The following is a 17,373-nucleotide window of genomic DNA, read 5'->3' as shown; positions in this document are numbered from 1 at the left end:
GGGGAAGGGCCGGCAGGCGACAGACGGACGGAGAGAGGGAGGGAGGGAGGGAGGGAGGGAGGGAGGGAGGGAAGGAGGGAGGGCCACTGACCGTGTCCAGCAGAGCGGACGGCTCCGGCTGCGTCTCCTTCGCCGCGGGGCCGGGCGGCGGCGGGAAGTTGGGGCTGAAAACCATCAGGTCGCTCTTGCCCGCGCCGTCCGCCACGCACAGGCTCCGGCTCTGCCGCTGCGAGTACGACCAGCTCCCCACTTCGCTGGCGCACACCAGCGTCGCCGGCCCGGGCCCCGACAGCACGGCCGCCCGCGGCGCCCACCGCGACGCCCCGTACAGCACCACGGCCAGCAGGAACAGGCTCGACACCGCGCAGATGGCCACCACCAGCCACACGTTCGTCGCCGCTGCCGCCGCCGCCGCCGGGCCGCCCTCCGCCGCCCGCAGCCCCGACCCCGACGAGGACGACGAGGACGAGCCCGCGGCCGCCAGCGCCGCCTCGGCGCCCTCCACCAGCGACACGCTCAGCGTGGCCGTGGCCGAGCGCGCCGGCTCCCCGTGGTCCCGCACCACGATCACCAGCCTCTGCCGCGGGCCGTCCGCCTCCTCCAGCGCCCGCGCCGTGCTCACCTCGCCGCTGTACAGCCCCACGCGGAACGGGCCCTTCCCCCGCGGCTCCCACAGCTCGTAGCGCAGCCACGCGTTGTAGCCCGAGTCCGCGTCCACCGCGCGGATCTTCGCCACCACCTGCCCCGCCGGCGCCCCCCACGCCGCCCACGCCCACCACGCCCCCGAGCCCGGCCCCGACGCCGCCGAGCCCGCGGCCCCGGGCCCCGGCCCGCCGCCGGCTGCCGGCAGCAGCGCCGGCGCGTTGTCGTTCTCGTCCACCACGAAGAGCTGCACCGTGGCGTTGCCGCACAGCGGCGGCTCCCCCGCGTCCACCGCCCGCACCTCGAACTGCAGCACCTGCACCTCCTCGTAGTCCAGCGGCTGCAGCGCCCACAGCCGCCCGCTCTCCGCGTCCACCGACACGTAGCTCGACGCCGCCCGCCACCCGCCGCCCGCCGCCGCGCCCCCGCCGCCGCCCTCCCACACCGAGTAGCTCACGCGCCCGTTGCCCGCCTCGTCCGGGTCCCGCGCCCACAGCCGCGCCAGCTCCGCGCCCGCCGCGTTGTTCTCCCGCGCCAGCACCGTGTACACGGCCTGCGCGAACGCCGGCGCGTTGTCGTTCACGTCCGACACCGGCACCCGCACCCCGCGCCTGGCGCGCAGCGGCGGCGCCCCGCCGTCCTCCGCCCGCACCTCCACCTCGTACTCCGACACCCGCTCCCGGTCCAGCGCCTCCCGCAGCACCAGCGAGTACGAGCCCGCGAACGTCGCCACCAGCCCGAACGGCGCCGCCGGCCACACCGCGCAGCGCACCCGCCCGTTCGCCCCCGAGTCCCGGTCCGACACGCTCAGCAGCGCCACCACCGTCCCCACCGGCGCGTCCTCCGCCACCGGCACCGACAGCGACGTCACCCACACCTCGGGCGCGTTGTCGTTCACGTCCAGCACCTCCAGCTCCACGCTGCAGTGCCCCGATAAGGGAGGGGAGCCTCTGTCTTTCGCTTTAACGTGCAGTTCGTAGAAATTCACCGTCTCAAAATCCAGCGCACCCGTCAGACGGATCTCCCCGCTTTTCGCATCGATGCTGAATACGTCTGAGGCCGAGGGAGGAACAAAGGTATCAATTTCGTAAATCACTTCTCCATATATTCCCAAGTCCGTATCCGTCGCATTCACCCGCACCACCAGCGTCCCCTCTGCAGCGCTCTCCGGCAGCTGCACTTTATACACCGACTGGTTAAACTGGGGCGCGTTGTCGTTCACGTCCAGCACCGACACCACCAGCTCCATCGTGCCCGTCAGCGACGGCCGGCCCCCGTCACTCGCCGTCACCACCAGCCGGTGCACGGGCACCGTCTCGCGGTCCAGCGCTTTCGCGAGCACCAGAAACAGGGTTTTCCTATTTTCATCAGCGGTTTTAACATCGAGCGTAAAGTGCTCGCTGGGGCTGAGGGTGTAGGAGAGCTGCGCGTTGGCCCCGATATCCGCATCCGACGCGCCCTCCAGCGGGAACCGAGAGCCCGGCAGCGTGGTGAATTCCGCGATGCTGAGGTTTCTGCGGGCGGCGGGGAAGAGCGGGGCGTTGTCGTTGATGTCGGTGACCTCCAGCTCCACGTGGAAGACGCGCAGCGGCCGCTCCACCAGCACCTCCAGGCGCAGGGCGCACGGCGCGCTCTTCCCGCACAGCTCCTCCCGGTCCAGCCGCGAGCTCACCACCAGCGCCCCGCTCGCCCCGCTCACCTCCACGCTCGCCCGCCGGCCCTGCGCCACCAGCCGCAGCCGCCGCGCCTCCGCCTCGCCCGCCTCCAGGCCCAGGTCCTGCGCCAGCCGGCCCACCACCGTCCCGGCCTTGGCTTCCTCCGGCACCGAGTAGCGCACCTGCCCGCCGCCCAGCGCCCAGGCCGCCGCCAGCACCAGCACCCGCACCGCGGGCGCCCCGCACACGCCCATCGCCGCCGCCGCCGCCGGCTGCCGCCCGGGCCCCGCACGGCTCCCCGCCGCCGCCCGCACGCCCCGGCTCTCCTGCCCGCCCCGCGCCGCCCCCCCGCGCTCACAGCCGGGCTCTCCGCCGCACCGGGGCGGAGCCGCCCGAGCCGAGCCGCCGTTTCTGAGCCTGCAGCGACACCGTGTGCTGCTCCGCCGCCTCACGCGCTGCCCACGAGCGCCCGCGCCGCCGGCCCCGACCTGCTCAGCCCCTCTCCCGGCCCTGACCGCCCTTCTGCCCGCTCCTTCGCTCTTGCTTTCTCCTCCTGCAGCGCTCTCTGCTTGCACACAGCCCTCGCTCGCCCTCGCCCGCTTTCCTCTTGCCGCCTCCCGCTCCCTTGTCCTGACCGTTTCTTCCTTTCTCTTCCGACTCGGCTCGTCTCTTTCCACGACCGTCCCTCTCCTCCTTCTCTTCGCTCTTTCTTCTCTCCCGTCTTCCTCTTCTCTTCCTTCTCCTGCTCGGGCTTGCCCTGCCGCCCCCCGCTCTCTCCGCCCCTTGCCCTTCTCTTTCCACCCTTCTCTCTTCTTTCCCCCCGATCGCAGCTCACCAGCCGCCGCCTCCGCGGCCGAGACCAGCAGAGTCGCACCCATCGGCGCTAATGACGGGGCAGCAGCGCCGGAGCGCGGGACTCGAGCCAAGGCCGAGGCTCTCAGGGACCAGCTCTGTTCAGCGCCGAGAGCTCAGGTCGGTGCGTGCCGCTCATCGCCTTTACGGTTCCATTCTCTCTCTCTCTGTGTCATCGTCCTTCCTTCCTTCCTGGCTTGCTTTTTACTTGCATAGTGTCAATGCTTCCCTCCTTTTTTACTTTTCATCTTCGTTGCTTTCTGACATTCTCTTTTTCTCGCCCTTTTTCTCTCTTTCATTTCCTACTTTCCCACGTCTTAGTTTTGCCTACCCTCTTCTTCTGTTTCCATCCTTGTCTCCTCTGTTTTCTTCACTACCAAAATATTCCCAAATATCTACACCATGCTTGCAATGAAGCATGGACATGTCCCGTGGAAAGAGCTCTCCTTCCTCTTCCTCACCACCCTTCACCAAGCCTTGCAGAGTGCCCCGCAGTACCGAGGATGCCGAGTTCCTCAACTCCATTCAGCATCTCGAGATAACATCAGTGCATGCTGGGAATCTTCCTCAATCGTCTCTGCTTGCTTGCTTGCTTGCAAGAATTCCTTCCTTTGCTTCCTTTTGATTTGCTCCCCCTTTTTATTTCCTCCTTTCTCTTCTCTCTTCTTTCCTCTCTTTCTTTCTCTCTGCCTTTTCCCTTTTGCCCCGCTCTGACCTTTCTTTGTCTCTCCTTCTCTTCTGCTTCCATCCTTGTCTCTTCATTTCTTCCTTTACCAAAATGTTTTTAAAAATAGCTGCACCACGCTCGCCACGAAGGAGGGACACGCCCTTTGGCAAGAGCTCTCGTTCCTCTTCCCTAGCACCTTCCTACGGTCCATGCACCTGCAACTTCCCCTCCCCTCGGGATGAAGGCCACACTCCTCAGCCTCCAGTCCTCTCCGGGACCCGGCAGATAACACAGCAAGGCAATCACATGGCAAAGAACAGCTCTGTGACATCAGAACACAATCCACCACCCTCTGAAACACAAGCCCAAGCCCCAGGTACTTCAACATCCAATAAAACAGAAGCCAAACAGCCCAGGGGGGTCTCTCAGTCGGGAACTCAAACCCATCACAGCCCACCACGACAACCCTCCAGGAAGGCTCACAAAGCACGGGGCAACCACAGCTCCCCACTGAGAACATCTTCTGGATGCCCAACACATCCACTCCCACAAACACATTAAGGTCCCTCCTCCACCTGTCCCGGCTGTCGCCTGCTCCCACCGTGCCTGGAAGCAGCAGCAGAGGAACGAGAGCAGGCAGTGGTGCTTTGCTGCTCCAACCCTACAGGCATTACAACCCAGGCAACCTTCGCTCGATCCAACAGGAAAATGCCGCAGCTGAGCAGGAACAAAAGCACATCTGTCTCTCAAACACATCCACTGTAGGTGTGAGCGACTTACCTGGAGCATCGCTGGGTGCTTCTTCAGAAATGAAACATTTTCAGGGGAGCGGAATTGGTTTTAAGGGACATGCTCCCTTAACTTTATCAGCAATTTTGGGGGATGCTGGACAGAAAAATATTACTCATGTTCTTCAAAAGTGTTGAAAACCCTGGACAGTGTGCACTGCTCCCTCATGCACTTCTGTCACAGGGGAAGCAGGAGGGACACCTCAAAGCTGAGGACGTTCTCTCAACATCAACCTCAGCTCAGCAGAGGGGAAATATCTTCACACACACAGTTGGAAAACTGCCCAAACATCTGCAACCTGACAGCTGCCAGAATTCCACCCTCTGCATCTCATCCAACACATCGCCAGTGTGGGAGAAGAAAAAACAAACCGGTGGGGGCTCTCACTAACACCAGAGAAGAAAACCAAAGGAACCCCTTCCACTGCACTGAAACGCCAGGTCTGCCAACATCTGGAACACAGAGACCACTTCTTCCCCTCCCTAGCAAGACTACGACCAGAGAGATGGCTGAGGAGACGTTCAGAGAAGGCTGCCAGAGTGATTCAAATTTCAAAGAGCTTCTCTTTGACCAACAACATTCCCTGTCAAAAACAAGGCATTAAAAATGCGTACGGCAGTCATCTTCAAAAGCAGTAATACCTCAGAGAACAACAGGGTGCGAGGATACGGGGAACCCCGTGCGCTGGGGCTTTTCTCAAGGTTTTCTCCTGGCATCCTCTATCCTGCGCCATGGGAAATGGCATCTCCACAGCTAAGCAGACATTCCCCAGCCCTTCCCCAGCGACACAGACTGTGTTCTACCCAGCAGCTCCGTTTCCCTCAGGCAAGACTCTGCTGCACTCCAAGTCACCCTCCCCGTGACACATGCCCAGGCCCTACCTGGAGCCACTCGCACGATCACTGCCAAAATACTCAGACACTGCTCAGCCCCAACAACATGCCCAGCTCTAAACCCTGCTCTGCGTCTGAGCCAGGCCTTTGCACATCCTCACCTTCCCCCCAGTCGGCACAGAGAACATAAGGAGGGATGCAAAGCCACACAGCATTCGGCAGGCTCTTCCCAGCTGCATAAAATTCCCCACCAATTCCTTTTGCCTTTTCAGCCATCTCACATGGAAACACCACAGAGCTGCACGTTAGAGTTCTTAAGGATTCTGTGATGAGGGTTGTGACAACTCTGATCCCAGACCACACGGATTTTGTTCTTCGAGAGAACCACACCAAATGCTGAAGCACAAGCGCACTCACAATGTCAACTGGGTGGGAGAATTTGTACCAGAGGACAACAGAGCTGGGCTGCTGTGCAGGGTTTGGCGTGTACATGCACATGTCAGAAGGAGCCATGTGTGACAACAGGACACACCATCTCTACCAAGGCCACCTGTGCAAGTGCACAAGTAGGGGAAGTCGAGAGTACAAAGATCACACCCACCTCACCACGTGTCCTCACAAACCCTGCCTGAGGAGGAGCAAGGAATCACCCTGGCAACATCAACGCATGTGGAAGCTGCTATGGATGCCCACCACTGCACAAGGACAGCGGGCTGGAGCGCTGCCCGCCCACAACCCCTTTCCCAAAACAAGCGGTTCATCAGATGACATCAAGCAGTGGGCACCTCACCCCTTGTTACCAACACATTGCCTACGTCAGGCAGGCACCAGCACAAGGGACTGCCTCTGGGGGAAGCTCTTCATGACCTCAAAAACTCTGTGGGCATTTCAATATCTCAAGATTTAGAAGGCCTCCAGCTCCAGACCCTGAGAGCCTGGGAGTCAATCCTGGGCAAGAAGACTCTGTGTCCATCCTGCCTCATGCTTTCCTCCAGGCATCCTTTGTTTCCCACTCTGTGACATGCTTTCTTAAGACAAGCACAGCATCTCCCATTCTTCTCTTCTTATGACATGGCCCATGGTCTTCCCAAGGATTTCCAGTTCCCGCAGACAAGTCTTCCCACAGCTCATTGTCACCCTTCACATCAGCACATGGCTCAGCCCTACTCAGTGCCACTGCCACATTCACCTCCGTGACATGTCACAGTTTCCTTTCGCACCTCAGGGCTCACTCCAGCTCTTGTAGACCCTTCCCATAGATCAGAGCACCACAGAAAGACATAGAGATGATATCACAGTGTCCTCAGACTCTCCGCAGTAAACCCTTCACGTTTGGCAATGCTTCAGCTATCTCAGGTGGAAATGTCATGCACTGGGGAGCAATAATCCTTCTAAAGGTGATGTCGGGACAGCTCTAAATGGCAATGGCACTGGTTTCCTTCTGTGAAATAACAACCCAAATTTTGATGAGCACAGCACTGTAATGGATGATATCTACTGTGTAGGACAAGTTGGTTTGTGGTTTGGTTTGTTTGGTTTGTTAGGGTTTTTTAATCCAACAGAAGATTTCTGAGTTTTCATACACCATGATGAAGAGCTATTCTTCCTGCCTCACTTTCCACCTGCATGATGAATGGCAAGCCCTTGCTTTTCCTTTCAGCAAGACATGTACTGCCAGAGCAACATGGCAAGAACCCACGTACCAAGGGGCATTAATCCTCACAGAGCACCTCTCCTTCATTAGCATGAGCCACCCAGCACCCATACAAACAAAAGCCATGAAAGTAACACTACGGCATTGTGGTGGTTTAGCCCCTGCCGGGGTCTGAGACCACGCGGCCGCTGCCCCTCCCCCACAAAGGGAGTGAAATACAAAGCCCCAAGACTGAAATAAGGAAAGGTTTAATACAACAATGCAATAGCAACACAACGAACAACAACAATAACAATAACAGTAATAGTGACAGCAATGAACAGAGCAAAATAGCTACCAAATACAGCAGTTTGAAGCACGATGTACAAAACCACGAGTGCACCGCGCTCCGCGCCAGGAAAATGTGACCTGCCAGGATGTGACGTCTGCATGGTATCTGAATAACCCGGCTAGAGCTCCCCCCCACTGCTGGGGAAACTTAACCCTATCCTGGTTAAACCAGGACAGGCATTTTCACTAAGAACATTCTCAGGGTCCTGAGGGCATTGGCTGATGTAGTACCAAGCCACCCTCCAGGATTCTGTAAAAGACACAGCAGTCCAGGGAAGTCCCCGGTGACTGGAAGAAGGGAAGCATTGTGGCCATTTTTAAAAGCAGTACCGACGAGGACCCTGAGAACTACCAGCCTGTCAGCATCACCTCTGTGCCTGGGAAGCTCATGGAATGGATCCTCCTAGAAGCTACGCTCAGGCACCTGGAGGACAGGGAGGTGACTGGAGACAGCCAACACGGCTTCACCAAGGGCAAGTCTTGCCTCAGCCACGTGGTGGCCTTCTGTGATACAGTGACTGCGTCAGGGGACAAGGGAAGAGCTTCGGGTGTCACCTATCTGGGCTTCTGTAAGGACTTTGACATAGTCCCCCACAACATCCTTCTCTCTAATTTGGAGAGATATGGATTTATGGATGGACTGTTCAGTGGATGAGGAATTGGCTGGATGGTCACAGCCAGAGGGTAGTGGTCAATAACGTCCAGGTGAAGATCAGTGACAAGTGGTGTCCCTCAGGGGTCCATATGGGGACCAGCACGGTTTAACATCTTCATCAGAGACATAGACAGTGGGATCGAGTTCACCCCCAGCAAGTTTCCCAATGACACCAAGCTGAGTGGTGCGGTTGACGTGCCTGAAGGATGGGATGTCATTCAGAGCGACCTGGACAAGCTCAAGAAATGGGCCCATGCAAAATTCAAGAGGTTCAACAAGGCCAAGTGCAAGGTCCTGTACCTGGGTCTGGGCAGCCCCCAGTATCAACACAGGCTGGGGGATGAAGGGATTGAGAGCAGCCTGGACAAGAAGGACCTGGGGATACTGGTGGATGAAAAGCTGGACATGAGCCACCAATGTGCACGTGCAGCCCAGAAGCCAACCGTCTCCTGGGCTGCATCACGAGAAACATGAACAGCAGGTCAAGGGAGGGGATTCTGCCCCTCTACTCCGCTCTGGTGAGACCCCACCTGCAGTGCTGTGTCCAGCTCTCGGGTCCTCAGCACAGGATAGACACGGACCTGCTGGAGTGGCTCCAGAGGAGGATCAAAAATGATCAGAGGGATGGAACACCTCTCCTATGAGGACATGCTGAAAGAGTTGGGGGTGTTCACCCTAGAGAAGAGAAGGCTCCCGGCAGATCTTATTGTGGCCTTGCAATACTTAAAGGGGCTTATCAGAAAGATTTGGAAAGACCTTTTAGTAGGGCCTGGTGCGGTAGGACAAGGGCTAAGAGTTTTAAACTAAAAGAGGGCAGATTTAGACCAGTTATAAGATGACATTTTTTACAGTGAGGATGATGAAACACTGGAACACTTGCCCCAGAAAAGTGGTAGATGCCCACCCCACCCCCCCACCCCCCGCAAACATTCAAGGCCAGGTTGGACGGGGCTCTGAGCAATCTGATTGAGCTAACGATGACCCTGCTCATTGCAGAGGGGTTGGACAAGATGATCTTTAAAGGCCCCTTCCAACCCAAACTGTTCTACAATTCCCTGGACACCCAACACATCTACTCCAAGGAAAACATCAGGGGCCTTCCTCTACCCGTGCTTGCTGCCACCTGTCCCAGCTGTGCTGGAAGCAGCAGGAAAGGAATGAGAGCAGGCAGTGGTGCTTTGCTGCTCCAATACAGTCAACATTCGGTCAATCCAGCATTAAGTTACCTCGACTAACCAGGAACAAGAGTACACCTGTCTCTCAAACACAGCCCCTTCAGGTACGAGTGACTTTCCTGAGTGACAACTATCACTGGTGGCTTCTTGAGAAAAGAGATGTTTTGAGGACAGGACAGTTGCTTCTAAGGAACTTCCTGGGAAGATGGGCAGAAAAAAAATACTCAAGTTCCCCAGAAGTTTGAAATTTCTGTACATGGTGTCATGCTCCCTCATGCACTTCTATCACAGGGGAAGCAGGTGGGGCACCCAAGAGCTAATGATAGTCTCACAATGTCACCCTCAGCTCGGTATAGTGGAGAAAACCATCCCCCACACCGATGGCCAACCACCCAATCCTCTGCAACCCGAGAGCTGACAGAATTCTGCCATCTGCATCTCATCCACTGGTACCAACACCTTGCCAATGTGAGAGAAGGAAAAAGGAAAGAGTGGGAGTTTTGGGTAAGAGCAAAGAAGAAAACCAAGGGGTCCCATTCAGTGTATTGAAACTCCAGCTCTGCCAACATCTCGGATATGCAGAGCGCTTCTTCCCCTCCCTAGCAAGAGAGGGAGCAGAGAGATGACCAAGGAGAGCTTCAGAGAAGGCTGGCAGCGTGGTGCAAATTTGGAAAAGCTTCTGTTTGACCAACAATATTCCAGATCAAAACCAATCTCTCAAAGGCAAGTATGGCAGCCGTCATCACATTGGGCAGGAATATCGCAAAGAACAAGAGTGCCCCGAGATATGCAGAACTTCTGGAGGGCCCGAGAGGATCACGGGCAAGTACCACTGTGATCGGGGACATTTCTCAAGGTTTTCTGCTGGCATCCTCTATTTCGTGCCATGGGGAATAGAACAGCTAAGCAGCTGTTCTCCGATTCTTCCCCAATGACATGGATCAGGTTCTCTCCAGCATCTCCCTTTCCCTCAGGCAACACTCTTCCCCGCTCAAGGTCACACTCCCCATGACCCATACCCAGGCCCGAGTCACTGCCACTCGGAGCCATCACTGCCACAATACCCACACATTGCTCCAACACAAGAACATGCCCCAGCTCTAAACCCCTTTCTGAGCATGACCCAGGCCTTTGCACGTCCTCATCTTCCCTCACCATTGGCACAAGGAATATACGGAGCAATACAAAGGCTCTCTCTGACTCTTAGACTCTTCCCAGCTGCCTGGATGTCTTGTGCCTTCTCAGCAACTTCAAAGAGAAATGGAGTTCTTAAAGATTCTGTGATCAGAGCTGTGACTGCTCCCATCTCAGTCCACACAGTTCTTATTCTTCAAGAAGACCACACCAAATGCTGAAGTGCAATTGCACTCACAGTTTCAGCTCGGTGAGAGAATTTGTACCACAGAAAACCAGAGCTGGGCTGCTCTGGATGGTTTGGTGTGTCCATCCAGACATCAGAAGGAGCCATGCGTCATAACAGGACCCACCACCTCTACTGTAACCGGCTCTGTAAGCACACACCTAAGCGAAGATGAGTGCACAAAGACTGCACCCACCTCCTCGTGTGCCCTTAAAATCCTGCCTGAGGAGGACCAACGAACCATCATGGCAACATCGACGGCTGTGGAAGCTGCTACGGATGCCCACCACCACACAAGGACAGCAGGCTGAAGCGCTGCCCTCCCACCACCCCCTGCCCAGAACAAGAGGGAAAAGGTCCATCAGACAGTATTCAGCAGTCACCATCTCACCAACTCTTATCCAGCACATTTCCTATGTCAGGGAGGTGCCAGCACAGGGGACTGTTTCTGGTGGGAAATTGTCATAACCTCAAGAGACTCTGTGGGCATTTCAATACCACACACTATCCCAAGATCCAGAAGGCCTCCAACTGCAGAGCCTTGGAACCTGGGAAAGGATCCTGGGCAGGAACACTCTGTGCCCTTCCTACCTCATGCTTTCCTCCAGGCATCCTCCACACCCCACTCTGGGACAAGCATTCTCAAGTCAAGCACAGCATCTCCCATTCTTGTCTTCTTATGATATAGCCCATGTTCTCCCCAAGGATTTCCAGTTCCCGCAGACAGGTTTCCCAACGAACAAGGTCACCCTTCACATCGGCACATGGCCAGGCCCTGCTCAGTGCCACTGCCACATTCACCACCACAACATGCCACAGTTTCCTTTCCCACCTCAAGGCTCAACCCGACTTTTGCTTGACCCTTCCTGTCCATGAGAGCACCACGAAAAACCATAGAGATGGCATCTCATGGACGGAGTCCAGCAAAGTCTCTGCAGCTGACCCTTCAGGTGTGGCAATCCTTCAGAAATTTCAAAGGGAAAATACTACAAGTCTGAGATCAACACTCAGTAGAAGTGCTGTCGGGAACACGCCAATGACAAAGGGCACTGATTTCATGCTGAGAGAAACCAACCCACATGTTGACGATCACACCAGTACAGTGAATGGTATCTGTTGTGTAGCAGGATATGGTTGAGGGAGTTTTTTGTTGTTGAAAAAAGGATTTTCAGGGAATTTTCTAATGCAAATATTGACAGATTATCAAAACACTTCAGGGCACATCAAGCCACGTCTGCAGCAAGGAATGCAACTTCACAACATGGGCAGGAGAGTGGGAGCAAAAAACATATTTGTCCAAAAAGCCTCTTATAGAGAACAATGAAAGAAGAAGAGGACAGAGAAGAAATGACAAGTCATAACCACACAGTCACCAGTCAGAAAAGGTAAAAAGCAGTAGATAGGGCCTGGGGGACCATCACCACTTCCACAGCCGGCGTGTCCTGCACTCCTTCAGCAAGCTCGGGTGCAAATGCCACACATCAGCAAGCAAGAGCAGCCCCAAAGCCCACGTCGTGGCACCTCTCCCCGCAAGCGGCAGTGACTTGACTGAACGGGACGACAACTGCCACCCACAACAGCAAAGCCCAGCGGAGGACGGGAACTGCTGCTGCTGGGGGCGGCAGCAACACCTTCACTTCCCCCCCACCCGCGCAGCGCCAGCAAGAGCCCCGGGGCTGCGGGGAGGACGCGAGGGCAGAGGCAAAGGTGCCACCACCACCCTTCAGCCCCCGCCACGCACCCACCGCCCGCAGGCCCCGCGGGATGAGCCCGGCTCCCACCAGCGCCTGCCCACGGGACGCGTCAGAAGGGCGGCAGCGGGCAAGGGGCGTCGGGGGAAGGGCCGGCAGGCGACAGACGGACGGAGAGAGGGAGGGAGGGAGGGAGGGAGGGAGGGAGGGAGAGAGGGAAGGAGGGAGGGCCACTGACCGTGTCCAGCAGAGCGGGCGGCTCCGGCTGCGTCTCCTTCGCCGCGGGGCCGGGCGGCGGCGGGAAGTTGGGGCTGAAAACCATCAGGTCGCTCTTGCCCGCGCCGTCCGCCACGCACAGGCTCCGGCTCTGCCGCTGCGAGTACGACCAGCTCCCCACTTCGCTGGCGCACACCAGCGTCGCCGGCCCGGGCCCCGACAGCACGGCCGCCCGCGGCGCCCACCGCGACGCCCCGTACAGCACCACGGCCAGCAGGAACAGGCTCGACACCGCGCAGATGGCCACCACCAGCCACACGTTCGTCGCCGCCGCCGCCGCCGCCGCCGCCGCCGGGCCGCCCTCCGCCGCCCGCAGCCCCGACCCCGACGAGGACGACGAGGACGAGCCCGCGGCCGCCAGCGCCGCCTCGGCGCCCTCCACCAGCGACACGCTCAGCGTGGCCGTGGCCGAGCGCGCCGGCTCCCCGTGGTCCCGCACCACGATCACCAGCCTCTGCCGCGGGCCGTCCGCCTCCTCCAGCGCCCGCGCCGTGCTCACCTCGCCGCTGTACAGCCCCACGCGGAACGGGCCCTTCCCCCGCGGCTCCCACAGCTCGTAGCGCAGCCACGCGTTGTAGCCCGAGTCCGCGTCCACCGCGCGGATCTTCGCCACCACCTGCCCCGCCGGCGCCCCCCACGCCGCCCACGCCCACCACGCCCCCGAGCCCGGCCCCGACGCCGCCGAGCCCGCGGCCCCGGGCCCCGGCCCGCCGCCGGCTGCCGGCAGCAGCGCCGGCGCGTTGTCGTTCTCGTCCACCACGAAGAGCTGCACCGTGGCGTTGCCGCACAGCGGCGGCTCCCCCGCGTCCACCGCCCGCACCTCGAACTGCAGCACCTGCACCTCCTCGTAGTCCAGCGGCTGCAGCGCCCACAGCCGCCCGCTCTCCGCGTCCACCGACACGTAGCTCGACGCCGCCCGCCACCCGCCGCCCGCCGCCGCGCCCCCGCCGCCGCCCTCCCACACCGAGTAGCTCACGCGCCCGTTGCCCGCCTCGTCCGGGTCCCGCGCCCACAGCCGCGCCAGCTCCGCGCCCGCCGCGTTGTTCTCCCGCGCCAGCACCGTGTACACGGCCTGCGCGAACGCCGGCGCGTTGTCGTTCACGTCCGACACCGGCACCCGCACCCCGCGCCTGGCGCGCAGCGGCGGCGCCCCGCCGTCCTCCGCCCGCACCTCCACCTCGTACTCCGACACCCGCTCCCGGTCCAGCGCCTCCCGCAGCACCAGCGAGTACGAGCCCGCGAACGTCGCCACCAGCCCGAACGGCGCCGCCGGCCACACCGCGCAGCGCACCCGCCCGTTCGCCCCCGAGTCCCGGTCCGACACGCTCAGCAGCGCCACCACCGTCCCCACCGGCGCGTCCTCCGCCACCGGCACCGACAGCGACGTCACCCACACCTCGGGCGCGTTGTCGTTCACGTCCAGCACCTCCACCACCACCTTGCAGTGACCCGACAGCGGCGGCGTCCCCTTGTCTGTCGCCTTAACGTGTAGTTCGTAGAAATTCACTATCTCAAAATCCAGTGCGCCCGTCAGTCTGACCTCCCCGATCTCGGCATCAATGCTGAATACGTCTGCGGCCGAGGGAGGAACAAAAGTTTCAATTGCATACGTTACATCTCTATTACTTCCCACGTCCGGGTCTGTGGCGCTCACCTGCGTCACCAGTGTCCCCGCAAAAGCGTCTTCAGGCAACAACACGTTGTAAACTGACTGGTTGAACTGGGGCGCGTTGTCGTTCACGTCCAGCACCGACACCACCAGCTCCATCGTGCCCGTCAGCGACGGCCGGCCCCCGTCACTCGCCGTCAACACCAGCCGGTGCACAGGCACCGTCTCCCGGTCCAGCGCTTTCGCGAGCACCAGAAACAGGGATTTACTGCGCGAGTTACTGTTTTCTTCCTCTATTCTAAAGTGCTCGCTGGGGCTGAGGGTGTAGGAGAGCTGCGCGTTGGCCCCGATATCCGCATCCGACGCGCCCTCCAGCGGGAACCGAGAGCCCGGCAGCGTGGTGAATTCCGCGATGCTGAGGTTTCTGCGGGCGGCGGGGAAGAGCGGGGCGTTGTCGTTGATGTCGGTGACCTCCAGCTCCACGTGGAAGACGCGCAGCGGCCGCTCCACCAGCACCTCCAGGCGCAGGGCGCACGGCGCGCTCTTCCCGCACAGCTCCTCCCGGTCCAGCCGCGAGCTCACCACCAGCGCCCCGCTCGCCCCGCTCACCTCCACGCTCGCCCGCCGGCCCTGCGCCACCAGCCGCAGCCGCCGCGCCTCCGCCTCGCCCGCCTCCAGGCCCAGGTCCTGCGCCAGCCGGCCCACCACCGTCCCGGCCTTGGCTTCCTCCGGCACCGAGTAGCGCACCTGCCCGCCGCCCAGCGCCCAGGCCGCCGCCAGCACCAGCACCCGCACCGCGGGCGCCCCGCAAACGCCCATCGCCGCCGCCGCCGCCGGCACCGGCCCGGGCCCCGCACGGCTCCCCGCCGCCGCCCGCACGCCCCGGCTCTCCTGCCCGCCCCGCGCCGCCCCCCCGCGCTCACAGCCGGGCTCTCCGCCGCACCGGGGCGGAGCCGCCCGAGCCGAGCCGCCGTTTCTGAGCCTGCAGCGACACCGTGTGCTGCTCCGCCGCCTCACGCGCTGCCCACGAGCGCCCGCGCCGCCGGCCCCGACCTGCTCAGCCCCTCTCCCGGCCCTGACCGCCCTTCTGCCCGCTCCTTCGCTCTTGCTTTCTCCTCCTGCAGCGCTCTCTGCTTGCACACAGCCCTCGCTCGCCCTCGCCCGCTTTCCTCTTGCCGCCTCCCGCTCCCTTGTCCTGACCGTTTCTTCCTTTCTCTTCCGACTCGGTTCGTCTCTTTCCACGACCGTCCCTCTCCTCCTTCTCTTCGCTCTTTCTTCTCTCCCGTCTTCCTCTTCTCTTCCTTCTCCTGCTCGGGCTTGCCCTGCCGCCCCCCGCTCTCTCCGCCCCTTGCCCTTCTCTTTCCACCCTTCTCTCTTCTTTCCCCCCGATCGCAGCTCACCAGCCGCCGCCTCCGCGGCCGAGACCAGCAGAGTCGCACCCATCGGCGCTAATGACGGGGCAGCAGCGCCGGAGCGCGGGACTCGAGCCAAGGCCGAGGCTCTCAGGGACCAGCTCTGTTCAGCGCCGAGAGCTCAGGTCGGTGCGTGCCGCTCATCGCCTTTACGGTTCCATTCTCACTCCTCCGTGTCATCGTCCTTCCTTCCTTCCTTGCTGGCTTGCTTTTTACTTGCATAGTGTCGGTCCTTCGGCTCTTTTTCCTTTCCATCTGCATTTCCTTCTGCCATTTCATTTTTCACACCATTTTTCTCTCTTCCCTTTCTCTTTCCTTCTTTCCCCTGTTTCAGTTTTGCCTACCCTCTTCTTCTGTTCTTCTTCTTTACTAAAATGTTCCCAAATGTCTACACCATGCTCACAGTGAAGCATGGACATGTCCCGTGGAAAGAGCTCTCCTTCCTCTTCCTCACCCCCCCTCACCAAGCCTTGCAGAGTGCACCGCAGTACCGAGGATGCCGAGTTCCTCAACTCCATTCAGCATCTCGAGATAACATCAGTGCATGCTGGGAATCTTCCTCAATCATCTCTTCTTGCTTGCTTGATTGCAAGGAGTCCTTCCTTTCCTTCCTTTTTTAACTCCTCCTTTATATTTCTTTCCTCCTTTCTCTTCTCTCTTCTTTCCTCTCTTCCTTTCTCTCTGCCTTTTTCTTTTTGCCCCGCTCTGACCTTTCTTTGTCTCTCCTTCTCTTCTGCTTCCACCCTTGTCTCTTCACTTCTTCTTTACCAAAACGTTTTTAAAAATAGCTGCACCACGCTCACCATGAAGGAGGGACACGCCCTTTGGCAAGAGCTCTCGTTCCTCCTCCCTAGCACCTTCCTACGGTCCATGCACCTGCAACTTCCCGTCCCCTCAGGATGAAGGCCACACTCCTCAGCCTCCAGTCCTCTCCGGGACCCGGCAGATAACACAGCAAGGCAATCACATGGCAAAGAACAGCTCCGTGACATCAGAACACAATCCACCACCCTCTGAAACACAAGCCCAAGACCCAGGTACTTCAACATCTAATAAAACAGGATCCGACTCAGTCGGGAACTCGAACCCATCACAGCCCACCACGACAACCCTCCAGGAAGGCTCACAAAGCACGGGGCAACCACAGCTCCCCAGCACTCTTCATGTACCTTGGGGAAGAACTATTCTTCCTCACTCATTTCCCACTGTGCAATGACTGTCCAGCTCTTGCTTCCCCTTTCACGCAGTCAGGTTCTGCCAGAACAACACGGCAAGAACCTCCGTACCCAGGGGCATTGGTCCCCACGGAATATCTCTCAGCATTAGCATGATCCACGCATCACACAGCCAAACAAAAGCCACCCAGGAAACACCGCCGCATTTTCACTGAGAACATCTTCTGGATGCCCAACACATCCACTCCCAGAAACGCATTAAGGTCCCTCCTCCACCTGTCCCGGCTGCCGCCTGCTCCCACCGTGCCTGGAAGCAGCAGCAGAGGAACGAGAGCAGGCAGTGGTGCTTTGCTGCTCCAACCCTACAGGCATTACAACCCAGGCAACCTTCGCTCGATCCAACAGGAAAATGCCACAACTGAGCAGGAACAAAAGCACATCTGTCTCTCAAACACATCCACTGTAGGTGGGAGCGACTTACCTGGAGCATCACTGGGTGCTTCTTCAGAAATGAAACATTTTCAGGGAGGGGAATTGGATTCCAAGGATATTTTCCCTTAACATTATCAGTGTTTCTGGGGAAGCTGGACAGGAGAAA

General features: G+C 59.4%; 2 protein-coding genes across 2 annotated transcripts in view; both read right to left on the bottom strand.

Moving 5' to 3' along the window:
* LOC141949953 (protocadherin alpha-2-like) overlaps nucleotides 1-3,175 on the bottom strand; it is a 149,282-nt gene extending 146,107 nt beyond the window's left edge. Inside the window, exons 1-2 of the mRNA XM_074884141.1 lie at nucleotides 3,054-3,175; nucleotides 92-2,714 (exon numbers count right to left, since the gene is read on the bottom strand). Coding sequence (XP_074740242.1) covers nucleotides 92-2,714; nucleotides 3,054-3,175 — 2,745 coding nt within the window. The remainder of the gene's footprint in view (nucleotides 1-91; nucleotides 2,715-3,053) is intronic.
* A 6,893-nt stretch (nucleotides 3,176-10,068) lies between these two features.
* On the bottom strand, nucleotides 10,069-15,631 carry LOC141949952 (protocadherin alpha-5-like). Its single transcript, XM_074884140.1, has 5 exons — nucleotides 15,510-15,631; nucleotides 12,542-15,170; nucleotides 12,188-12,399; nucleotides 10,408-10,580; nucleotides 10,069-10,304 (listed from the first exon to the last, which is right to left on the bottom strand). Exons 1-5 carry the CDS (start codon nucleotides 15,629-15,631, stop codon nucleotides 10,069-10,071), a joined length of 3,372 nt encoding a protein of 1,123 aa, XP_074740241.1.
* Nucleotides 15,632-17,373: the final 1,742 nt, after the last annotated feature.

Source organism: Strix uralensis, chromosome 14 (assembly GCF_047716275.1).
Source record: "Strix uralensis isolate ZFMK-TIS-50842 chromosome 14, bStrUra1, whole genome shotgun sequence".
Taxonomy (NCBI): domain Eukaryota; kingdom Metazoa; phylum Chordata; class Aves; order Strigiformes; family Strigidae; genus Strix; species Strix uralensis.
This window is presented reverse-complemented; position numbering and strand designations above follow the sequence as displayed.